General features: G+C 44.7%; 1 protein-coding gene across 15 annotated transcripts in view; it reads right to left on the bottom strand.

Annotated features, from left to right (window-relative positions):
- NAV2 (neuron navigator 2) overlaps window positions 1-25,712 on the bottom strand; it is a 678,828-nt gene that overhangs the window by 44,240 nt on the left and 608,876 nt on the right. For 8 of the 15 annotated variants that reach the window (XM_016164919.2, XM_016164924.2, XM_016164914.2 and 5 more), the window contains 8 exons: window positions 20,133-20,424; window positions 18,691-19,393; window positions 15,549-16,016; window positions 14,816-14,881; window positions 13,369-13,413; window positions 10,921-11,081; window positions 9,247-9,435; window positions 3,421-3,473 (listed from right to left, as the gene is read on the bottom strand). In XM_016164919.2, the coding sequence (XP_016020405.2) occupies window positions 3,421-3,473; window positions 9,247-9,435; window positions 10,921-11,081; window positions 13,369-13,413; window positions 14,816-14,881; window positions 15,549-16,016; window positions 18,691-19,393; window positions 20,133-20,424 (1,977 nt within the window). Of the gene's footprint in view, window positions 1-3,420; window positions 3,474-4,151; window positions 4,154-5,391; window positions 5,412-8,618; window positions 8,699-9,246; window positions 9,436-10,920; window positions 11,082-13,368; window positions 13,414-14,815; window positions 14,882-15,548; window positions 16,017-18,690; window positions 19,394-20,132; window positions 20,425-25,712 lie in introns of all 15 variants that reach the window. The other 7 variants (XM_016164913.2, XM_016164915.2, XM_016164926.2 and 4 more) reach the window with 4 other exon arrangements.

Genomic DNA, 25,712 nt, shown 5'->3' with positions numbered 1-25,712 from the left:
AATAACTAGCATTTACTGAATAGTGTCAAATGCCAGCAACTGTTCCAAGCACTTCATACGCATTATTGACTTAATCCTTATAAAAACCTTTAGAGTAGGTACTAATGCTGTCCCTTTCTGTTTTGAAAATGAGGAAAATGAGGCACAGAAAGGTTAAGTAATTTACTTATGGTCCCAGCTGGTAAATAGTAGAGTTGGGATTGGATCCAAGATAGTCTGGCTCCAGAGTCTATGATCTTAATCAGCACATTCTGCTCTTTCAGTATATCTACATTCTCAGGGAGGCTTTCCAGAAATAAGGCCCCATCTTCTGAGTCTGATCCAAAGCAGAAAAGTTAATAGTGAGAATGTCAGCTCTATCTAACATCTGGTAGGCTAGTATAAGCCAGTTAGCAGGCTGAACCATCCTTAAAGGACCAGCCTTACTTCTAAACACCTTTATCAAAAGGCCTAACACTCCTTCCCATACCTCTGCCTCTGTCACTGTGCCTACCTGTCTATGTGTTGGGCCCCTGTTCTTAAAAGCAGCTTGGAGCAAACATGTATTTTGTATCTCACCCCCAGCTGCTGCTCCTCTTCCATACATTTGGGAACTCCACGTAAAGCTACAGGCCTCCCTCCATTTGGCAGTTCCCTTGGGAACTCAACTGCTGCTCCCTAACCATCCAAGAAAGCAAGCAAGTCTGATGCCAGATGTGGCCTTTTAGATTTTCTTTACTCCATGGGTTGGTCATGACTTCTCCATGACAGTTATTAGCATCATGTTGCCTTTTCTTGTCTTTGTAATTAAAATTACAGGTACATTTCAGCAAGAATAGGTATTCTTGAATATCTAAGAATTATAGAGATTTCAGAGAAAAAACCTATTATTATTAATAAGAGGCTATAAAACACTCAGCTATTAAACATACTCTTTGGTCTGGGTTGGTCACAACTTCAGAGACTCCAAAGATCTCTTTGTAGACAACAAACAAGAGCTTGTTCACCTTAACTTTTGCAAAGGCTCTTGGGCATTTGTTGCAGAATTTCATCATTACCAAGTGGCCAATTAATACATGAGGGACTGCATATTGGTACTTGCTGGTAGCAGAGTCTAGCCAGATTTGCAGTTTTCCTTGGAATTAGCAGACTAGTCTAGCGTGACATCAAAAAAAAATTTTTTTTTTTTAAGTCTGTAAAAATAACCTGTATTCTCAGAGAGGGCAAATGTAAAAGACAGAAAATAAGAATCTTTGACTCCATAACTTGTGGAATATCAGAGGTTGTGGGACCTCAAAGACAACTTTGTTTTGTCTCACTCTCTGACACCAAGAGTAAAACTAAGAGACACCAGAATGATGAAGTTATTTGTCCAAAGTCATACACTGAGAAAAAACAAAACAAAACAAAGATTAGACCTTGGGTCTCTTACTATCTAGATGAATTAAAAGTTATTAGGATTTTGGTAACTTGTGAATTTTTATCAAGTAAGAAAGGATAATTTCTAATTTCATGAAAACAACAGCTTCATGTCTACACCCCTAGATTAAGAACTACTGGAAGAGAGGCTTTTGACTGTAAGAACTTCCAGTGGTGGCATGAGAGAGTGTGGCTGGAAATTGCAAGTGATGGTTTCCTACATGTGAATTCACACAGGTGGAGAAGCTCAAGCTCTTGCCCTCCAAGGCTAGCTGATATAGGCCAGCCTCCCAGTTGCCCATCTTATGAGAAGGACCCACTCTCTGGGTTGATAGGAAACCCTGAGAACGCCAATGAAAAAGCCTGGGGGTCCGGGCACTCACGTATCTGCTACAGCTGCTCTGCGCCAACCCTGTGAAATTAGAGTCCCATGTCCTATGTCCCCTGGTGCCCTCTGAGGCCTCTCGCTTCCTCTCTCTGAAACAGGCTTCTGTCTACACTTAAACCATATTCTCAGGACTTAGCTAAGAGCCTGGGCATATACTTAGAGCCAGTAAATAAATATTGTTGAAGAAGTGAATCTAGATTTGAAAGTACCATCTTTGATACACATATTGCTGAGTTTCATTCTATTTTTTTTTTCTTTTCATTGCAAGGCAACACTTGGTTGACCTCACGGATTGCAAGGAACTTGTCAGCTTATAATTCCTTATTTATATTTTTTATCCCTAAAGCACTTGATCTTCCTAGGTGGTCTCCTACCCAAGTACTAACCAGGCTTGACCCCGCTTAGCTTCCAAGATCGGATGGGATTGGCCTTGTTCAGGGTGGTATGGCTGTACACCGAGTTTCATTCTAGAACAAAAACTATAATGCAGTAACTGACAGAAGGCTATCACTATGCTTTCTTAGCAGATAACAGCTTAAACAATGGCCCCCCACCCCCCACCTCAAGGTTATACTATACATAAAGCCCTTAAAACGAAAGCCAGGACTCTGTCATGAAATTTCAGAAAGGATGACTAGCTGAGGAAAGAGGTATTTTGGAGGTGGAGGGGTGAGGCTGGGTAAGAGTGGAAGAGACTGTTTCTGCCTCCTTCAAATCAGACCATGTCAACAATTACCGAAGTTTTGCTTGCTATAGGCCTAAGGAAGAACAGTCAGGCCCTGATCTCTTTAATTTGATCCTGTGATGACCTTTTACTTAAAGTTTGTCCTGCTATGCAATAGGTTAGAAACCTACATTACCAAAAACTGAATTATTAAAACATTTGTTCTCCATGGAATTGAAGGCTAAAGAATTTCCAATTCTCAATCAACAAAATATTTTTTTCCTGTAAGAATTCTCAAATGATTATGCACACAGCTATAAAAAGTAAATACCACTGAACAAATCCAGTATCACATTTGATTACATTTGGCTTTTGCTCAGTAAAACTCCTATTGACAGGGAACATTTATGAGTCCTTGCTCTGTGCTGTGTGCACTGTATTCACTACTTTACAGGCATTTTCTTATTTTATGCAAACCTATTTTTGAACACTTATGAGGCACTAGGAATAAAAACAGAAAAAAAAAGTCCTTGTTCTCAAGGAATTTATATTGTAGTAAAATGTAACCTTCATGACATTTAATCCTCACTACAATTCCACAAGGTAGGGACAACTATTCTTTCTACTTTACAGATAAAGAAACTGAGGCAGACATAAGATTAATAAGTTGTTCAAGGCCTTTCCTTTCAGATTCGACAAGCAGGTAGTCAAGGCTTCTCACATTCTAACTAGTTCCCATGTACAGCACAATGCCACTTTAACAAAGCAGCCAGTTCAGCCTGCTCCTGATTTATTGGTTGGTACATTATAATCAATAGCCATTTGTGAATTTCAAATCTTGTTCCCTAATTAACTGATCCCTTCTAATGGAAATACCTAAGAAAAATGCTTATATTTTATTCTTTACAGATTTGATAAAGGAACCTCGGCTCACATGATCATAGCTACATTAGCATTGATGTATACTTACTGTAGAATAAATTGACGACGTGCTGGAAACCAAGGAGAGTGAGGATCCGTGAACTATTTAAAAAAAAAAAAAGAAAAAGGTAAATGGCACAGCTGGCTGCTATGGAGCCAAAAATGGGCGGGGTGGTGGGTGGGGGCAGGGAGAGAAGAAACAGCATCACAGGGCACTAACTACCAGGCTCAGAGCAACTTAATCTCACTTTGACCTAACCTTGGCTGGTTTGGCCGTAGGTCAGTGCCAAATAAGGAATAATTTGTTAAGGAAGTTGGTCACTTTTCTATTACCACATTTTCCCCTACAACCTTCAAATACTATTTTTTTCCCCACCAAAATAATACATGATTACTGGATAAAAATTTTCAAGGACGGAGAAGCATTAAAAAGTACATTCCCTGCTGTAACTTGTATGACTCGTAATTCTATTACCCAGATGCAACCTGCATATCTCGTTTCTTTCTTTTTAAAAAATGTATTTCTTTAGAGTCGAGAGTGTTGCACATGTATATTTTACGCCTGCTAGCACCTGTCACTTGTGTGTGCAAAAAGATAAGCTGGTTATTTCGAATATCGAGGAGGCTGTTGACAAACATTTATTTAGAAAATATACCCACTGAAATATAGATTCTTCATTCGATTTCCATCATATCCAAAATGACAAGCAAGTAGTGTCATCTTTTATGTTTCTGACTGGAACTTTTGGACTTAGAACTATCCTCATAGCCTCTTAGCACCCCTCCTGCCCTCAGCCAAGGGGAGACATGTTATTATTTGTTCTCATGAAATGTTTAAAAATCATCTTTTCTAGGACAAGGTATTCTGACTGACTTCTCTTTTTGGGACCCAGAATCTTTTATGACATTTACTTGGTAATCTCTCAACAACTTCTCTGACAGAAAGATCCCTGTGGAGATTATTACAGACCTTTAAACCGGGTACAGCTTCCCTGACCACGAATGGAATACCCCACTCCCTCACTGCCCTGAATCTCATTTCTGTCTGTCCGAACCTTCAGGATCAGCTCAAGCAACATCTCCTCCATGAAGCCTTTCCTTAGTTCTCTGACTGCCATCTGGATGGGCTTTCTCCCGCTGAAGCCACATTGCTCTTGGCTGGCCCTATCAGCCTTCTTCTCTCTTAGCAAGTGCCTGTTCCTCCGAGGCTGCCCCTGCACCATCACTCACACCCACCTTCCTTAGCAATGCCTAGAGTTCTAGATCTTGGCCTCCATTCTTCCTTCATCCATGACTCATCCGACCCATGCCCCACAAAAAATTAGTATAAGGTGTTAACAGCCAATAATGGCTTTCAGTGTTAATATGTCCACAGATTAACAGAGGCCTCTCATGTCCCCACCTAGTGACCTAATGTTCGTCCCAAAGGTGTAACTTACTTTAGCCCTATGACACAGACAGTAGTTGGGAGATTATACTGGAGACCAAGTTGGGGGAAGAGAGGTGGGTTACATATAGCTACTCTTTAATCATACCTTTCAATCACATTGCCCTGCAAGATGCCTGCTCCAGAAGCCTGTACATGGTTGCTGATCACCTATCGAAGTTTTTTTCTCTTATATTTCTCCACTTCACAGACTTACTAACACTGCCTTCAGCAATATTTTAGTGTAAGTTGGAGCTATCAGCCAAGAAGAGCACATCTGGCAGGGTTTGGGTGGAGGTACTTATTTTTCTCTGTAATTAACTCCTCTCACTTGGTAAATAGCAACAGTAAGGCTATGGTCCAAAGAGAGATTCCTTGACTTCCAGAGTCAACCCCAAATAGAATGTGGCTTGCCTGAACCATTGCAGTTGGCCTTCCTTCAAATGAACTGAGAGCCAAGTCAGAGCCTGGGTTACGTGGCTTGGATACTTCTGGACAACAAAATGCATATGAGGGTTACAAAGCCAAAAGAGCAAAAGCAGACCATGCATTTTCAACCTATACCACCAATATTTTTAAGTTATAAGGAACCACAGAGAATATCTAGACCATCTCTGCCGTTGAGCAATCTGAAACCTAGAGAGGTTAAATGACATGCTTACAGTCACAAACACGCAGGAACAGGGTCTGCTGTCTAGAGACTGCTTTGCCCTGAGTGACTTGATATACTGATTTCTAATTTTTTGGGGGGAACTGGGGTCGGAAGGGGCGGGTAAAGCTCTTTGGTATCTTTTACAATGGTTTTCCAAGCCCCTTGGGCAATCTACAGATAAGCAGGAGCCAGGACCAATATTTGAGAAGAAAGATGCTTTGGTAGGGGTAAAGTCACTAGACAGAATGAAACGAGTGAGGATATTCCAGCCAATAAAGCAATCAAGTGCTCTAATACCACGCTTAGGCATCTCATATACATATAGTTATCTTCACACTAATTAAAGCACTTTCTGTTAATACTGTTGATTGAAGTGATCCTCATCATCACAGAGAATCTGTAGGTTAATATTCTCAGACAGGACAGAAGTTTCTGCCCCCAATTAATAAGAGAAAATGAAAGCTCAGAGAGGCTAAATGATGTGGCCAAGCACACACAGGCATCAGGAGCAGAGAGAGAATGTGATCTAGGCACCACACTCTACTTCTCACTCCACCACGGGGTACTGCTAAAGAAGCCAGTGAGCATGAGATACAGTTCTGATGGCACGTGGACCACCCTGTCAACCAGCAAAGCAAGTAAAACTGAAAACAGAGAACAGACTGATGAAGGATCACAGTTCACCTCAGACAGGTAGGAAAGCCCAGCTGTGACCAAGGCAGAGCCAAATGTCAACACAGAAGTGAGCAGAAAAACAGAGGGCTGAGAATCAAGAGTTTAGGACCTGGTCCTGGCTGCATAAAATCCTCGAGTCATTTCTTGGGGCTCAGATTTTGCCATAAATGAAAATGAGAATGAAATGGCCCTTGGGGAGAATAAAATACATGAAAATTATAACAAAAGCTACCATTGATTACTTAGTATAAGCCCCTTTCAAAATCATTTTGCTGAATGCTTTCCAGGATTTATCTCACCTAATCTTTACTTCAATATTTAAAGAAGGTACAATTATTTTCTACATTTTAGTGAACAGGAACTGAGCAGGGTCCCTTCCCCAAAGTGTCATTACTAACAGGGAAGGTGCCAGGATTTGAATTGCAACTGTAACTCGGGGGTGAGAAACCCTAGTGAGCTGCAATACAAAATTTCATTACTAAAAGCTGCTCTGCTCCTGTGGATTTCATATGAACTGATTTAGGCTGCATGAGCTCTTTAGAGAAGATTGGTCAAGTCACTGAATTCCCACTCCACCTCCCCTCACCCCCCCGCCAAAGACAGCCATTTAAAAGATATCTCAGGCATCTCTTTAAATGTATGCTATTAAAGTTGACTTAAAGAGTGTATAATGCATCTGATGGAAATTAATTTATCTGAAGTAACTCTGAAAGGCTGCACATGGGCCATCCTTGTATTTAATCTACATGTTTATGATTCCTGCTTCCTTCAAAATGGAAAGTGTGAAATTTAATTTCACAAAACCTTACAAAAGTATTTGTGTTAATTCCTCTTAAATTTCTATCCTGCTTTCTGGCATGTGATATACCTGACTGATGTGTATAAAGAGGTTCTATTTGGTCCAAACATCAGATGACATGAGAAGTAAAATTTTTTCCCAACTGTTTCTGGAATATTGTTTATAAATTCAGAAGGGGGAAATAAAAGTTCTTACTCAATGGAATTAACAACACCTGATTGCACAAGTCCTATTTTGCTTTTGTAATGTAATAGCCTTGGAAGAAATAAAATCAATCTGGTGCCAAATTTCCCCAAAGACAAAACTGTTGTGTGTTTATTGACAGCCGTCCTTACTCCCTTCCCCCCAAATCTGATTTTTACCTCTGCACTTCAGTTCCAAGTCACCATGAATCATTAGGGTTTACAAACGTCTAGACACCGCTTGTGGGCAAGCACTTTTGATCAATGTCACTCTGACATCCCAGATATTCCACAGTTGTGCTGCCTGACAGCTTGATTCCAGATGGAATAAATAAAAGCTATCTGATGAGGATACTGTAATGTTTCTGGACCTTTATGAAGCGAAGTGCGCTTGTTTGGACAAGTTTCAGTACTGCACACAGTTCACTCAGGTACACACATGACAGAGAAGAATATGGCACAGGAAACGCTCCAGATGTGCGTCGTCACCGGGAGGCCTGGGAAATGCTTTGTGGCCATGCTTGGCTAGCACCCTTGACTACCAAAAAGAGATCAAGGCAAATTGCCTACTCCTTCACCTCAGGGTCAACGTATCCTCCAGTATTACTGCTCTGAGTAGTAATAGCACTAATTTCTAGCTCTTAAATCCAGGGAAACACTCTCAGTCATTCAAGCTCCACCCTTCCTTAATCCTAACCCAGCAGGTTCCCATATATGGATTTATAGACTTGCGTCTGCTCGCTGAATGTCACTGGACACAAATGATACATAAATCGGGGTGGAGAGAATTAAGTCACTAAAGAGATCAACCAGGGGGCAACTGCTCTGTAACTAAACCCTTCAAAACTTCTGTAAAAAAATAAATAAATAAAAGTACACTAGGCAAAGGCAGAAACCCATATCCTGCATTTCTCTCTCTCTTGACCGGTTTAGGGATTTCTGAAACAATCAGATTTGTTTGTTCCTTCCTATGAGGAGGATGCTGGGCACATTTCCTCACTCTCACAGACAGCTATGACTCTCCTCCCACAGTCTGTTCTGTTGTTGGCAAAAGAAAAAAAAGGGGGGGGGTGGGCACGACTAGAGATACAGCCCTCATCCTGGGCTCCATCCTCTGGCTGGGGACTTCCAGCTCCCAGGACACTGATGCTGAAGCCGAGTTTACAGGCTATAACATGCAACACCATTATTGGGTTAATATTTACGCATATTATCTCATTTAATTCTCATAATTCCATGAGCCGGGTACTATCACTTCCATTTTACCAGTGGAAAAAAACAGAGGCATGGAGAGGTGAAGTTATCACCCAAGATCATATACTTAAGTAGCTGTGAAACTAGAATTCAAACGCTGGTGGTCTCAGGACATACTTATAACCATTCATTAGTCAGTGTGTGCTGCCTCTAATACCCCAGCAGTCCCACCTCTGGGAAGCTTTTGGGGGCGTGGGTGATGTCCCTCGACAACATTTTGACTGCCTGCTCCCCTAACTCACTTGTTGACTGGAGGAACAAAGAAAGGGACGGAGAAACGAACCGAGGAGTTAGGAAGATGGCTGGCAAACTGCCCACAGAATTTTTCCTCCCAAAATTCTGATTAAAATGAACAAAACATAAAAATCCAACCCCAAATATTCACAATTAGTGAGCAAAGAAGGAAAAGGGCATCACTGAAGGCTACAAACTTAAAAAACTGATGTTTGAATAGAGAAGCAGGAAATTCTGGAGCGGAACAAAGAGGCACAGCTGCCCACAGCCCCCCAGAGCCACACGGGTGCGTCAGCACAGCGAAACGAACTCTCCAGGAACTTGCTTCGCTGAGATGGTGAGCCAGTGGCTGAACCTCAAGTTGGAGGTACATGCCAAGAAGCGATGGCCCACGTCCAGGAGAAGGAAGCCTAGAGAAGAACTCAGTCAGCAAGAAGGTTCACCAGTGTTTTTCAGCAGCCTTTTCCCTAAAGTCCTGTGAGGTTAATTAAGAGTCAGACCCTTCTATTCAGAGTTCCCGAGTCCGACCCCCAGAGTAAGTGAGAGAGATGGAAGCACTTACAGGTGGGCTTTCAGGTCAACGAAGTGGACCCGGCAAAGAGGAGCATTAACCACACTGCCGAACCTGGGAGATGGTGAGTCTCCTTGCTTACCTTCTTCAAACCCATCCCGGAATGAGCCCGATCGGCTCATGGTTCTGCTCTTCTCATCCAGGGACATGGAGCTATTCCGGAAGCGGCTGTCAGTGTACGGGTCATACTGCCCATCAGCATTGGACAGGCTGTGGGTCCTCAGCATGGTCGGGTTGGACAAGCTCATCTGGGTGACAGTGGTGGGACTCGCTGGAACGAAAGGAATGGAATCAAAAGGCTGGAAATTCGTGTCTCTGTTTAAATCCTGGATGGGGACGAAGAGGAGACCGCTCGTTATCAGTCATAACCGTCCCTGCCAACTTCTCTCCCTTGTCTATTTTTTAAAAGGTAGTCACATCAGCATTTGAGTTACATGCTGAGAGCTAAAAATAAGGGAGGAAAGGTGGGTCAGTTCCAAAGCAAGGCTCTGGGCCTCAGCTTTCCAACTTGGCACGTTCAGACAAGCTAGTGTCACCTTCCAGGCATGAGCTAATTACTCTCTGGGCTCATCTGGAACAATTCTCTCTAAAGCCAAAAGCCCAAAATAGTCTAACCAGGCTTTTGATCAGATGGGAAGCATTTGTGCATGACAAGAAACTTTTGCCTCAAAGAGTTACGGCTGGGAAAGAACAATATGCACACAGGTCGCATTGCCTCAGAGAGGGAACCCTGAATAACGATGCTTAAAGAACTTCAGTGCAAAGAGGGCACATTTACCTCAGTGAAACTAGCTTTCTTATTAATAATGAACGATATTTCAGAAGAATTCCTTTAGTTAACTGAAAATGAAGAGTTAAGCCCTACTTAATTACAAGCTACACCTATCCTTAAAGACTCTGAGTTTATTATTCACCATATTCAGAAAAGCTGCCTCTTTGAAGAATGAGATGAGACTGGAAAAGATTCGCTTCCAGCTCCCACCCCCGCAACTGCCCATCAGTCTTCCGCGGCTCGGTTCCCACCCTGCCACCTTCATGTAACCGTCTCCTGGAATTCCAGCCAGGACTGATCTTTCCTCTTTCTATAATACTTGCTATCTGATCAGATGTAGTTTTTAAATGGTTTCCTATAAAGCTTTGGATTGTTCTCGTTTACTCTATTTATGAGTCTGGCTGGGTGTGTTTGTCTCTCTAAAAAAGAATCCACTGATCTTACAATTTTATATGTCAATTATACCTCAATAAGGCTGAAATTTAATTAAAAAAAAAAAAAAAAAAGAATCCATCGACATGTCAGCAGGGACTGTGTTACAAATTCCTTTCCTTCCCCCCACAGTGCCGGTCAAAGCATTATGTCAATGGGAGGTAGTTCCAAGAGTACTTGTTCAATCAAAACCTGGTTTTTATTTCTAGCTTAATAAGGCAATGAGGATGACCAAACATGGGATGTGCTATAAAACCTACTTCTTCAGAGGTCTTAGAAATAAAATACACTCTTCTCAAAAATGGGATAGTTTGCTCTGTGCTATAACCTTACCTATACAAATCATGAAAAGAAAATTACTGATTAGAATATACCAAAAACTTTTCTCTAGTTCTTTTGCCATCAGTCTTCTATAATCAAACTACATTACTGAAGGCTGATCAGATACTGATCAGATACTCGAGAGTGATGAAACCACGTCTCTTTTGAAATACAAGCTGACCTCTTCCCGATGGAGCAGATCAACACAGCTAATGACGGAAGGCTACTCACCAAGCTGAGAAAAGTTGAATCTTGTTCCAGAGGGCGAAGTCACACTGGAGCCAGAGGAAAAGGGGGAATTGGCAGCGGTGTCCTGCAGGCCTCCTGCAGAGTGGGACCGTAACCATTCTTTTGCGTCTTCCTGGGTGCGAAGCTGAGAAGTGGGAATATACCTGGACAGACGGAAATCAAGCTGGGATTATCTCCGAACAACACTTACGAAAATGAATTCTGTGGAGATGACGATGAACATATATATCAGAAGATGATATTACAAAAAAATCAGATCACTACACATCCTGAAACTTAAGAAGTTTCTCAAAATCTTTTTTGCTACCTGGCCGCCTTTGGGGAAATTTGCAATTCCTTTCAGTTTGGAGGGAATACACAAAAGAGAACAAGATTGGTGAATGCTCAAAAAAGCCGTCACTGGGCGTATCTGTAACATGTTGATTCATGACAGTGTCATGTCAAAGCCCCCACCTTGACAGGACCGAAGCAACAAAACGAGCTGCTGTTAGAGCTTTGAGGAGGCTTTAATTAGAGAACTCATGACATCTGCATTCTAGAGCACATACAAGTGGCCATGAATCACAGCACATCAGAAGCCAGACGTGAAAAGGAAGGTGTGAAGACACAGATGCTTCCAGTGGTTGCTGTGATCTAGCATAAGCAAGTCTTCACAAAAAGAACCCCAAATTGCTGGGTTTCACACAGGGGGAGGGTCTTCAGAAGCCAGGTGGCCCATCTCCTCATTTATTCTGAAATGTATTTGGTAAAAACGTACTGAATACCTTCAATGAGCTCAGTGGCTTCATGGATGTTCTCTTGCTGAAGCCTTGGTGAGGACCTGCCTTGAGTCACGTGCCAAGATTTCTATCTATTTTTTCTGATTTCAAAATCCATGCTCTTCTCATTATGCCCACAGGCAGCATCTCGAATTTCTAACGCGCCCAAGTGGCCAGAGAACCCTTGGACTTATAAACAAATTACCATGGGGTGTTATGTAAATAATGGGATTCTTTTGACAAAAAAAGAGCTGTTGGTATGTTGGTATTGGATGTGTGTGTGTGTGTGTGGAGGGAATGAGCTAGAAAGGGAGAGTGAGGCCAAATGTAAAAATGAATCTTAATGTTTTTGCTCTAGTTGATGGACACATAACTTTCTAGGTCACATCAACTGCTTAAAGACAGCTTGTCACATATCCCTAGTCTGAATTTTTTAAAAACCAATTTTAAAAAGCCAGAGCTACATAATTTTCATAGGATAGATCTGCTCAGGGAATATATACAGCATTTTGAAATGTTAGTATATCAAGAGGTCAGCTTCCTCTTGAGGCAGGAGTGGGCCATCAATGTCGTACTCATATTAAAAGTGACTGTCATTTAAGCATCTAGCCCGGTCACTAATTATCAGCCCTCATATGCATGATGAAAACTGTTAAGTACAGAAAGGCTTGCAAGCTCCCCCTTCTAAGGCCACACTGCTGAACCTCCTCCCACAGGATGGCTGGAGGGGAATTTTTAAAAATACCTTTATTCTTAGATTCTTAGAACTGGCTTTACTCGAATCTCCTATTTTTAGGAAGCATTGATACCTACCTCACATTACTGTTCACAATGCTCTCAGCTTTAAGAGCTATAGGTTATTAACTACAGACACACATGGCAGCATTGAAACATTTCATCCCAAGTTCCATTTCTTGCAAAAGCACACGATGCTTAGTGCTGAGTGAAGCTGATGCTACAGAGAAGGTGTTTAGAGAGCAGGAGATGACAGCTGCAAACATAAGACACTAAGACCATGGGGCAAGGTATCAGAACTGAAGTTCCTCTGACTGGCAAAGTGAAGTAGATGGTGTGAGCAATGGTGACTTATAGCATCTTGTTTTACCAGGACTAGCACCAAAAATGAGCCCCAGCCACAACTTACAATGAATGAAAGGATGTTGCTTCCTCATAGTCTTTCATTTCTTTTCATCAAAAACTAATCATATCTATGTATTATTAGGCATTGAGAACCAACTAGGTTTTTGATTATTTAGACAAGTGCAAAGTATCGGTCCTTAGCAATTTCCTATAGGCTAAAAAGTTAAGTAGTTTCAAATTTTGGGAGAATAGTTCCTCCCTTCTTTGCTCTTGTCCTGGCTAACAAACCAACATGCTACAAGTCATGTCCTTTCTCTTAAAGGACAGCCCGTGAACAGAACTGCTTCCCGGGCTTGCCCGGGTGTGTAGTTCATGACATGGTTTTACCACATTAAGCTGGAAAAAAGCACAGCCTCTGTCAAGCAAATAAGCCAACAAATGGAGAGATGAGAATGAGAGGGTGTAAGAGGAGCAGTCGTCCGAGGTCCTACTGCAGTGGCCAAAGCAGAGACTCCAGCCCAGCCCGAACCCTCACCAGCCAAGCCCCAAAGCCACACCAGATGGCATGGATGCAAGGAGGAAACACAGATACCTGAGTCCTTTCTTAGGCAAAGTGTTCCTATCAAGGTGCGGGTCACTGTAGGAAAGTTAAAACAAAAATGAGAACTTCAGAGAAGCACAGGAAAAGCAGGCAATGTGAGGAGGGAAAGGCTAAGAAGGGACTGAAGAGATCTGGAGAAAGAGACTCACTTTGGCAGGAGTGCCCCCTCACCCAGCGGGGCATGCACCACACCCACGGGGAGCCGAGAAACCCAAGCCTCGGTCTGCGCTGACACCAGTGCATACTTTACCCCAAGTCGCCAGGAGGCCTGAGCCACTCAACCCTAACTGTTCCTCCTTTTCCACAGGTGCAAAGCAAAACCCAGGGGCTGCCCAACCTTGAAGCAGAGCCTGTGCCTTCTGCCGCCCAGTCGCCCATTTCTGCACTATCACCACTGCTTCTCGGAGCGGGAGATGCCAGCTTCTCTGCACCACTACTAACTCTGGCCCACCCCCAGTGCCGCTGGCGATGACTTCAAGTGAGAGAAGGGGCTTGTTGCAGGGGTTCAAGAGGCCTGCAGTCTGCATATTTGGAATTCATAAGTGAATTGCAGGTCTCTTTCAGTTTCTGTCGTTCTTATTGGACGTAGCTAGGAGCTGAGCCCCAGGCCCGAGTCGGAGCATGTTACAACTTGCTGGGCGATAAAAGTCGAGGCATTTGTATTTCCAAAGAACAAGGGTTTAAAGGCTTGGCCTGTGAATCTGACAAAAACAAAGGTTTTGCTGTTGATGGGGTGAAGAGGGTTTTCATTAATTTTTTTTTTTTTCTAGCATGAAACAACATCTGTTTGCTATGTTTGGCCAAGCCATAGCTCCTCCACAAATTTAAGGTCAATATCCACCTCTGAGGCCCACCCACAGGGCAGCTAGGGGCAAACGAGCCTTTTCATTTATAAGGTCTCAGCACTCCACATATTCTTTTTCATTATCATTACAGGAAATGGGCACACAGAACACAGCAGCCTGCAAAACATGAGGAACCAAACTGCAGCAAAGCGTTTTGCAATGGAGAAGAGCCAGCTACGTGGGGAGTGGGGACACCGGGGGAGACAAAGGTGAGGGTCAAGCTGCATGGTGGGTGGCAAACCATTTCTGGGCCCGAAGGGGGAGCGGGGAGGGGAAGGGTGGAAAGCAGGAGCATGCCACAGGAAGGCTGAGATGCAAGTGAGAGCTTCTGCTGCCCCAGTGCAAGTGGCGGGTCTGCGGTTCCTTCCCAAGCTGGCAAGGGAGGGGTCAGCCCAACCCCGCCTCTCCCAGGGCTTCAGCGGACAGCAGAGCAGACCCTCGCTGGCATGTCTGGGGGAGTCACAGATTACACCGGAGCCACGAACACAAGCGGAAGCCTCAGGCCAACAGCCTCACACAAAACATCTGGCTTGACACAGATGGGCAGAGAAACCTAGAGGCTCGGTGGGGTCCCCAGCCTACCATGGCATTACCTGTCCTGTTTCCTGGGCAAAGTACTTCTGCAGAACTTAGGGCTAGCGGCAGGGGAAGAGAGAGGGCTAGAAGTCCAGGCAGGTAGAAAACAAGAGAAGGAACATTAGATTGAAAGAAAGGGAGGGGTTGTTATATACAATGATTAGCACATTTTTGACATTCCCAGTGCTGATCCTAGCTTTCTTTCTCCCCTACATGGAAAAACTGAGCACTTCACCACTGCAGTGAAATCCAGAGCTCTGAGAAAGCTCTGATTCCTTGATTTCCTATCACTGGCCAGCAGCCCTCCAGTAGGAGGGTGTCTGCCATGATGACCACCAAGCTGACCCGGCTGCCTAAAGGACATCCTACCACATACCCCATGGCTGCGGCCGGCCACCTACTCTGCCTGTACAATTACAAGGGGAGGGCAAAGAAGCAGTTGGACAAACAATAAAATGGAAGGGTTTCACAGGTGGAATGCTATTTCATATGAAAGCATTAACTCTGTCCCCAAGATACTTCCAGCAGCTCCAAGCACTGAGAATAACCACGATGAAAAAGATAACAGGAAGCAGAGCTGAGCTTAATTCCATCCCAAACTGGTTTCCCCACGGAAAGATAGCAGTGATTAGAATCAGAGAAATCTCTCCGGCAAAGGTGAATTGACATTTGGGATCCCTAAGATAATCCTTTGACTCTTGGAAGGGTGTCTTTCTGAGAGATATGGGCAGCCAAACACACAGCACCAACCTTTCTGACAGTGTGGTCTTCACACTGTTGGTTCTGACAAAGGGAGTCAGGGAGTCGTCCTTAGCGTTGGCGACGAGGCCCGTGGAGGAATTGTGACTCAGCCCCCCTCCACTGCTGAGGGAGATGTCAATGGACTCACAGCTGGTGTGGAGGCTGCTGATGGACTGGAAGGCCAGGCCATCCTTGCTAACTGCCGAGGAGCTGCTGGCATTGGTGCCCCAGGTGAGGCTGTTGGAGGGGCCCGAGTGGGCTGAGCTGGGGCTGGAGGCTGGAGGCGACTGGTTGATATCCACATTCTTACTGTAGAGAGGGCTGCTGCTCCCACTGCTCAGGACGCCACTGCCTGAGGGGGACTCTAGGTTACCTTGCTGGGTCAAGGTGGCATGAGGATTGGAGATGACCACCGAATTTTTCATGTTTTCGGCTGTGGCGATGGGTACTTGCTTGGTAGGCTTCCCACCAAAGAGTCTGTGAAGAGACAAAGGGTTGTGCCAGATGAACACCCAGAGCCAAGGGGCTCTGAGCCGTCAAAGGAAGGGAGGGCACAGGTGCAAAGCGGTGTGAGTCCCTGGGGGGAGGCACAGTCATTCCCACTGAAATGGGTACAGGTGCTCCACTGGGTCAGGCCGCCAGACAGTGGGCCGGGACGCTGGCATGCCACAAGGCTCTAGCTTCAATTCTAGGCTGCATTTGAGACCTGGCTCTATTTGAGCCAAAGATCAAATGGGGAAAAATTTTCTACAGGACTATCCATGCTGGTCCAAGATCTTGCTTCCCTTTCTTTCTACAAACATAGTCACTAGAAAATTGCCCTGGCCCAGGACACATAGAGGGAAAAGAGCTGTCTATATCATCTTTGTATCCATGACCCCAGGTACAAAGCAGGCACCTGGGTTATGAGAGTCGAACTCCGAAGATCTGGTCACTTTGATCTGTAAGCACATGTAGAATCAAGAACCTGAGTCTAGATCTGGATAGTACTTGGGGAAAACTATCGTCACAGATTTACCCTCTAATGAAAGCCCACCCTGAAAGACGGGAGGGCCAGAGTGCCAGGGCTACCCACGGATGTACACAGAAACCTTGCTGGGTTCACAAGACGTGAGAGCAGACACACAGTGTGAACCGTGCCTCTGTGATGGAGGCACAGAGATGCCATTCCATGTCGTGCTCCCTATTTAGCCAAAAACATGCTGTCAGAATACAGGGAATGGCACAAATATCTCCCTTTTCCATTGTCAGAAAGATACCTGGTAGAATGGCAGAATTGTCTTACCATCAGGGGGAGATACATGATCTAGTAAGGTGATTAATTCCATTCACTAAAACTCTCCTGGAATCAGGGTCACTGCAAAGTGATGGAATGAATGACTGCATAGAATGATAGGTTGCCTCTCCCCTAGCTACTCAGTGGTGTGGGTTTGACCTCTGTTCTCTCCAAACAGTCCTTACAAATCTCAATTATTGTAAAAACAAACAAACAACCACATCATCAATCCCTGGTACAGTATCTAGTGACAGATGAGAAACCTTCTGCCTGGTGACAATTAGAGAATGAAATATCCTATTGTAGAATCTTAGCTTTAGAATGCTTACACACTTCCAGTAATGGAGCTCTCATTACTTCAAGGGGTAACTCACTCCAGGGCCAAGCACTTCCAATTGTTAGAAATCCTGATCTATCTTCTTCACTTTTACTCGTAGCCCTATCCTGCTATGTGTACCTGCATAGAAAAGCCTAATCTTTTGTCTGTTAATCCTCTGGATCACACTTCACCTAAGACTTATCTTTTCCATGCTAATGCACAACAAAAGCACTGAGAACACCTTAACAATTTAGGAAAAATGTAATTACCAGGAATTGGCTAAAAGGTATTCAATGTAGAACCTAAGAAGCTGCATGCATTTTCAAGTATTCTATTACACTAGCCTAAGGGTCTAGTAAAATACCTTTGTAGTTACTGAAGGAAATGTATAATACCAAAGAGCGAATATTACATATAATACTTGAGGCAAGAAACTGAGACAATTTTCATTTACAAGGCAATCTGTTAAAACAACAAAGAGCAGTTGATAGGACCTTCCCCTGAAAAATAACCATTACTAAAATTCTAATAATCAAGTCTAGACAAAGAAGAGTGAACTGCTTCATTATACTTGTCGTGTGGAATGCTTTTTCTGAAGTCTCTTCAAACATTCCTATTCAACCCCAAATAGGTACATGTGCACATCATTTTTATTTTTTCACTGCTTGGTTTTCTATCCCTGAAACTTATTTTTTCCTATGATAAGAAGCTTCTCGGGAAGGTAGGATGAGCTCTGTCCTGTGCATTTGGAGTTTGAGATGGTCCAGTGGATATTATAATGGGATAATGTGAACAGGATAAAGTTATGTAAATTTAAAAGAAACTTTCTTAAAAAAAAAAAACAAAACAAAACGATGAACAATAATATTTTCATGTAAAAATTTTTATCCAGTGTGGAAAGGTGGGAAAATGCCTTTTAAGGTAATAGGAAATAAATTTTTCTTTTTCAGAAACATGTCTACTTTAAGAATCATTTTTTAAGGAAGCTTAAATTTCAGAGACTAATTTGGAATTATGCATGCAGTTATAAAAAAGCATGCAGGGAATATTGGACTATTTGAGAAAAGGATCTAGCCATGATCACTGTCTAGTATAATGATGAGGAACCTCAGCCACGGAATTAACAAGATAAGAAAAAAAATGGTCTGCTTCCCCTGAGCTACCCATCCAGATCTGAGATCTCATCCTGGATGGTAGCTAAGTTTGAGTACTTAACTAGGGGCGAGATATGGCTATATAATTCTCACAAAAACTCTCAGGTAGGTATCAGCATCCCCATTTTACAGATGAGGAAACCGAGGCAGAACATGTTAAGAAAGGTTACACGGTGGCTAATTAAGATTTAAACCCAGGACGATTGATTCCAGAGGCTTAGGATTTTCATCCCAACATGGGAAAACAGTTGACGGCAAAATTGCTGGCAGCATCTGACCAAACAGCTTTCTCTTAGGACTGAAATGAAGACAGAGGCTGCTTTAACTAAGGAACAGGAAATTATTAACCTGGGACACCATTCCCTGTATTCCAGTTCTGCTCAGTGCCATTCACTCACTCACCTGCGGAGCGTGGGAGAGGCCACGTCAGAGTACTTGGCCCCTGGCTGAAGAGTGGCCTGAGCCGCACTGGACACAGGCTGGGCTGCGGGGTTCACTTTCACTGAGTTACAGGAAGCCACGCTCTCGTTGTCTGACGAGATGCCTTTCTCCTTATCCGTCTGGTTGACCAGACCTGGCAGAGAGCTGCCTAGGGCCGTTTTGGAAGGCTCCCTCAGCTTGGGCACCGGCAGGCCTGCTGACTTGCTGCTGATGTTGGAATCTATGCTGCTAGTACTAGACCTGTTCCCAGCCCCGTTCCGACTGGTGGACTTACTGGGCCGTGGCAAACTCCGGTACTGCAAATTTGTCCGGGAGCTGAGAGACAGATACCCATCATCCTGATTCTGAGCCCCATCCATGCTCGTCTTCCGACCAGTAGACCGACCAACAAGTGCAGATGATTTGGGGATTTTACCAAGTGTGGCTGACCTGCTGGTGACAGTGGCCCCACTGGCTGTGATCAGGGCCAGACCAGCGGCCGAACCACTCTGCTTCTTGAACCCAAAGCTGTTGGCATTGACAGTAGGTGTCCTGGAACTGCTGGGGAGGGGCTTTTTGGATTCGTCACCACTGCTGCGACCTGCATCTGATGGGGAGCGCTTCACCTGGGAGGCTTTGGGAGACAGCCTTCCTTTCTCGGACACCTTTGCATCATCGGTTTTTCCTAAGAGAGATATCAGTAAGGTTAGTCTGCAAAACAAGAAGCCAGCTCATCTAGCTCAGTCTGTTTAAAATTTTCCCCTCCTTTAAAGAACTGGTTTACTTTCTCCTTGGGGAGAGTAGTACCCTTGGGAATCAGAGAACGGAGCTTTTTATAAAGACAATCACCATGAGCCTTTTAGGAGATGTCAATGATTTTATTCATGTGCAAAGAAGTCTAAATTTACCCAGAAAAAAGCAACGCCAGCCAATTACTGATGTGTCTGGGGAAGAGATCCTGCTTTTTCTGACCTTTCTGCCTCTCTCCATCACAAAGCTGTCCCTAACATTTTCAGGAGGTACCCCTGCCTTCCAGCAAAAACACTGCCCCATTGACACACATCCTTAAATCTTGGGAAACATCAACTCACTATACCAACAGCTCGTAAACACATGCCCTTGAATAGCCTGCACTGGGTGTGTTCACTCTTACCCAGCACATGGTCATACCAATCCGATATGCCTCCTCACTGGGACAGTTTTCAGAGTTTAAAGGTTCTCATGCTTACGTATTTCCACTTGGAAAAAGGTAAAGATGTGAACCTTTTGGAAAGCTGGTTACTGGCAGAATCTACACTCTAAAAAGAAACACTTGAGCATTTATACGGACTTAAAAACAATGTCAAGTCCTTGCTGGGGTGACTACAGTTTTGTTTTTCAAACTAACAGTTGTGGATACAAGATAGCATTTGCCTCTCACTCACCGGTTCCTGGGGTCTTGAGCGAGCCGGCTGGGGCGGCTGGCTTTGTCCTTGGCATGGTGATGCCCACCTGAGCTGTCATGCCTCGCCGCCACGAGCCTGTCTGGGAGATGACGGGGTTCTTCTTGCCTGATGTGCTTTTGTCAGACTCGTCAGACACGTCCGAGGGATTCCGCCGCCACTTTGACCCTGGCTCCATCTTTATGCCGCTGTCTGATCCGCCGTCGGATTTCTTGACATCTTCGCCAGACCACAGGGAATTCCTTTCCACCTGCGAGTGCTTCTCCGCGTCCGTCTGTGGATGAGACCCTGAGTTAGTCTCTCCCGAATCCCAGGTTAGGGAGCCCCTTCCTCCAGAGCAAAAATGCCGATACACTGGACAAATTAAGGGAAAAATAATAACTATCTACTTTAAAATGTTCAGGCCTTTGAACTCAGGTTATCTTGCTAGAAGGCCTGATTTTTTGGGGGGTGGGAGGGGGAAAGTCCTAAAGAAAGTAAAGACTATAAATATGTCCTCAGAGGGAGTGAGGGAGGAGAATAAAAGGGGCCAGAAGAAAAAGAGGGAAAGAGCCCCATATTGAACCATGAGCAGATGGAGATAACGACGAGAATTCAGCCACCAACTCTCCGCCACTTGGCAAACAAGCCTCCCCTAACTCGGGCGGCCTGACCCCACATCCAGCGTTCAGCCTCCAGGCCTGTTTCCCTTTGTTCTGCCGTCTCCCTATCACTCCACTGGCAGCAAGATCTCTGGATCTAGCACAGCGCCACAGTCTCACACACCGAGTGAGCAAGCAGGCGAGAGCGGCTGCTAGTTCCACTCACATCAGGGAGAGAGGGGGCTGAGAGGAAACACATCCTCAAAAGCCACTTCCCCCCAATGCTAAAAAGCCAGCGGGTGCCTGCTCCCACCCCAGCTCCATTTATATGCCACTGGTTTGCTCTTCTTGTGGGATTTTGTTCAGACAAGGGATATAATTAGCCAGCTTTCTTTGGAAGAGCCCTGACCTGCTGGCCATGGAACCCGGGAGGGGACAGAAGTGTGATGTTAATGATTTGCTGCAGTGGAAAGGCAGAAAGCTAACCAGAATGCCTTGGGGGCCTCCCGACAAGGTGAGGCCAGTCCAAGGAGATGCCAGGCAGAGAGCATGGGGAAGAGAGGTCAGCAGAACGTTAGGGGAGCTGCGTTAAGATACCGGCCCCATACTTGCTATACTTAACTACCCAGGGTGGGTACATCGGCAAGGTAGAAAATCAAAACGATCACCTGGCCAGAATCTGGCCTAATGCCTGTCATCGAAGAGTAGTAGTATAAATATCTTCCTCCACAGAATATACTGGCTGAATGGGACAAACTAAACACAGACAAGCAGCCCAAGACCAAGCACCTCTCTATTACCACCACGGCCTCTTCTCCTGCCCTCAACTCCTTGACCCCTTATGAGCTTCGCTCATCCGTGTAGCCACCTCACAAGTGCTTTCACTTGTTTGATCATTCCTTTCCAAATACATACTGAGTTCCTGGCAGGCAGTAGGCCCCAGAGATGTGAGGAGGACAAAAACACTCCCGACTGTGGGAACTCATCATTCAGCTGTGCCGAGGGACACAGACAGTGGCCTTTCCGCGTGTGAGCACAGAGCGGGAGGCTCAATCAGGGCTTGGTGAGTAAATGAGTGAACACATGAACATGCGCTTTCCAAGCAACAGCATACCTTAATAAAAGGATCTCACTGATGCCGGCCATCATCTGGTCGAACAGGGTAAGTAGGTAAATAGTATTATCTTCATCCGTTTTACAGATGACTGGAAACAAAAGTCACCCATTCCGTATCCCAAATACCTCAGCCCATGGTCCTTCCTCTAAACACTTCTACTATATTCATTCAACCAGAATTTCCTCAATGCCTGCTGTCTGCCAGGCACTGTGGAGGGTCTGAGGCTCTGTGGGTAAGACTGATTCCAATCCCCACTGCAACATATCATCCAGTCAAAGAGGCAGAGATTGGATAAATAAATATAAATAAATGAGTAATTGTGAATTATCAAGAATGTTATAAAGAAAAAGACAAAGAGTCTGAGATAAATACATGCACTGACATAACTTAGATGACGATGACGGGGTAGGGGAGCAGTAAGGACTTTCTGAAGTGGTGCTGTAAAGAATGAGAAGAAACTTACTAAGAATAGAGGTTAGGGAAGAGCACGCCAGGCAGAATGCCCTCGGGCAGGAAAGAGCTCGGTTTGGGAAGCATTCACCCAGCAAATACGCACTGGGTGCCACCAGCTGCCAGGAAAATGTTTGGGCACTGGGAATACTACAATGAACGAGCACATCATTAATCTCTTGGAGCTTATGTCCAAGTACATTCTAACACTTTCTAATACACTCTAAGAGGCATTAAGAACTTAGCACATACCAGATCCTGGGTGACTGCATTAGTTTTCTTAATATTCCTATACCTTATTTCTCTCCATCAAATTGTAGTTCTCATAGTAGCAGCAGTAACAGCTAAAATGTCTTAAGCACTTAGTATGTGCCGGGCACTGGGTTAAAGTGCTTTGCACGTGTCATTTAATCCTCACCAAAAATCTCTGAGGAAGTTACAGTCCATAATCTCAATTTTACATGAGAAAAATGAGGCACACAGAGGGAAACAAGTGTCCAGGCTCACACAGTGAGCAAGTGGTGATGCAAAGATCCCAGGGAGTCTAAGTGCAAAGCCCACATTTTAACCCCTGAAGCTGCCTTCCTGGGGGATGAGTCCAAGGACATGAGACATTTCTGCATGCCCAGCAGCACCTAGCACGATCCCTACATAGACCCATAGACACTCATTCCATACTGGCTGGCAGGTTGTTGCCCAGCTCCGACCCTGGAATAGCTTCAACCTATCCTCAGGGTTGACCCCCCTCTAAACTCCGATTCCACCAATGGCAGGGAGAGTGTACATGATCCTGGCTTAGGACTGTGGCTTGAATCCCCCCTCCAAAAAGAACAATCAGTCCACCATCACACCCCAACAACGGGGTCTGGGATGGCAGCCTTCCCAACACCGCTCTGACCTGGGACACTACTGGCTTTGAGTTCATGCCTGCTCATAAACCCTTCCTGAGCCACATGCTAGATCACATGGTGGCACCACTGGGGATCAAAAGACGAAAGTCCCAGCCCCTCTGTTCCTAGAGCTTACAACAGAAGGCCAGTAGGGCAGCCACACGGGGTTGTACCAAGAGCCGTACCCTCCCCTTTGCTCTCGATGCCTTTGTCAGTTGTTCCCATCTTAAATAGAACCTAATTTTACAAGGATTTCTTAATATTCTGCCCCACATAGAAGTCCACTTACTCATTCAGCACTCGAGGTGGGGAAAGTGGGGAAACAGCCATATAGGACAGGGGAGAAGGCCTGCAAGATTGGAGAGTTCACCACCGAGGGCCCAGGTTCCTCAGGGACTATAGAGAGGAGGCCGGTCTTCTGAGAGGGAACCAAGGTAGGGCCTGAGCAATGAAGTGGGGGCCACATGGCCTGATGTGGGGGGAAGAACATGGGCTTGGAGTCTGACAGACTTTGTGTTCAAGTACCACGTGCTGCCTCTCCTTTGCTCTGTGTGATCCTGGAGAAGGTGGCTTAATTTATCTGAGATCATTACCTTGTGCACAAAATGGGGATGATAATGGGTATCTTAGAAAGTTAGTTGACAATGGTCTCAATGAGCTAACTGTGAAGGGACTCAATAAAAAGTGGCTCTTTTGCCACAAACTCTCCTGCCTCTGAAAATCACCAGCACTTGAGCATTTATGCCATTTTTGTCATGCATTAATGTGAACATGGTACTTGTCTTTCTGCAATTGGGCCACAAGCCTCTAGAAGTCAAGGACACTGCCCTCTTCGTGCCCATAGCTCCTGCAGATCAAGACGCTGAACTGGCTGAAGTTTGAACCCCAATCAGAGCAGAAGCAATTATCAGCATCAGCAATATCGCCTACCACTTTTCTTGCTGGGCATTGAGTCCCTACACATATACTATTAGCTCAATCTGCTGAGCTTGTATTAGTCACATTTTACAGATCAGAAAAATATAGGTGTAAAGAAGAAAAGTAACTTGCCTAAAGTCACACGCTGCAGCACCCAAGCAGGTGGGCAGAAGGGGCACCCATTGGTCCCCAGCCAAACCCTATTCCTACATTCAGACCAACGCTCAGAGAATGTCCAGAGAGCTCCCGGCTCACTCAAGGCCACAAAGGATAGCAGCCCTTGCTACAGAATCCAGAACTTTATTTCCTTGAGTAGCAAAAAATTAATTCACGTGGGATTATCTTTCCCCTCCCGCCGTATACTTTATTAAAAATTTCACAGGCTATGAGAAGAAGAGTAATCTTGATGGATGTCTCTTGGCATCTCAGTACCTAGAATTGAAACTTCTATAGAACCTAGAGAAAATATTGAATGACTAAGGATATGAATGGATTGATAGCATATGGGGAGGGGAGGCGGGGCAGGGGTGGGGGCGAGGGGGAGACGTGCATTTGTTAAAGTCTTCCACCATCAACATGTTGTCCTAAAAACAAAACGCTGCAAAATGTAAGATGGATTGCTTTGAAACTACAAACAAAATATATTAAGAACACAGTCAGCTTTTAGTGATTGACATGAATGGAGGAGGGAGGCAGAGGGACAAGTAACCCAGAAGAAATTAAGAAAGAAAGAAGGTAACTTCTGAGCAACTGCCAAGAATTAGCTACCAAGAGAGCACGTTCGGATGAAGTATTTCCATGTCACTCTCACACTCACCTTTTAAGATAAGTCTAATTACCATAATTTTTTGGACAAGGTGGGATAGGCCTGGAGAGGTTAACTTATCCAAGGATGTCAGACTGAGTAGCTCACCCCCGACTTCAAAGTACACACCTTTGACCTGCCACAGCATCCAAATATGGCTGCCCAACGGGGCGGGCTCACCAGCTTTCCTGGAGAAAGTTGGTCAAGAGGCTGTCACATCTCAAGCAGAATTGTCTGCCCAGCCCGCTGAGGAGCAGTGAGCACAGACGCCTGATTCTGTTTATCGGGACATGTGTGTCTCGCCAAGGGCGCTCTCTGTGCTCCTCCACATCTCTGAGGAAAACAGCCACTTGCAGACAGCAGAGACTTTCACCTCCCACAGACCGCTCCTCTGATATGCGCCTCTTTGTCCTTCCATCAGCTAAACAAGGTTGTTTCTTAGGCTTTCTAGGCCATAACTTCCCTGTTACTTAGATGTACTTCCTTTTAGCTGTTTCTCAGAGGCTTTTCAAATTGAAAACCTAGGCAGGTGACCTGTCCTCAACCTGCACATTTGTCCAGGAGAAATCAGTACGTGATGGAACCTGAATGAGTGCTGGGGAAGGACGGCAACATGTCTTTCTACTGACTGATGCTGCTCAGAGAGAAGGAATGGCCCTTAGCATTCCTCCGAGTGGGACAGGGGAGGAGGTTATGATTTACACTGATTCAAATATTTGGAGATGCTCCCTAGACAGGAACAAAGGGATGCCATTAAATATCCATTTAAAGAAACCGCCTCAATAGGAATCTTAGTAACTA

This window comes from Rousettus aegyptiacus, unplaced genomic scaffold, assembly GCF_014176215.1.
Source record: "Rousettus aegyptiacus isolate mRouAeg1 unplaced genomic scaffold, mRouAeg1.p scaffold_m13_p_5, whole genome shotgun sequence".
In the NCBI taxonomy this organism is placed as follows: Eukaryota; Metazoa; Chordata; class Mammalia; order Chiroptera; family Pteropodidae; genus Rousettus; species Rousettus aegyptiacus.
Note: the sequence above shows the minus strand (reverse complement) of the source record. Positions and strands in the feature narration are given on the sequence as shown.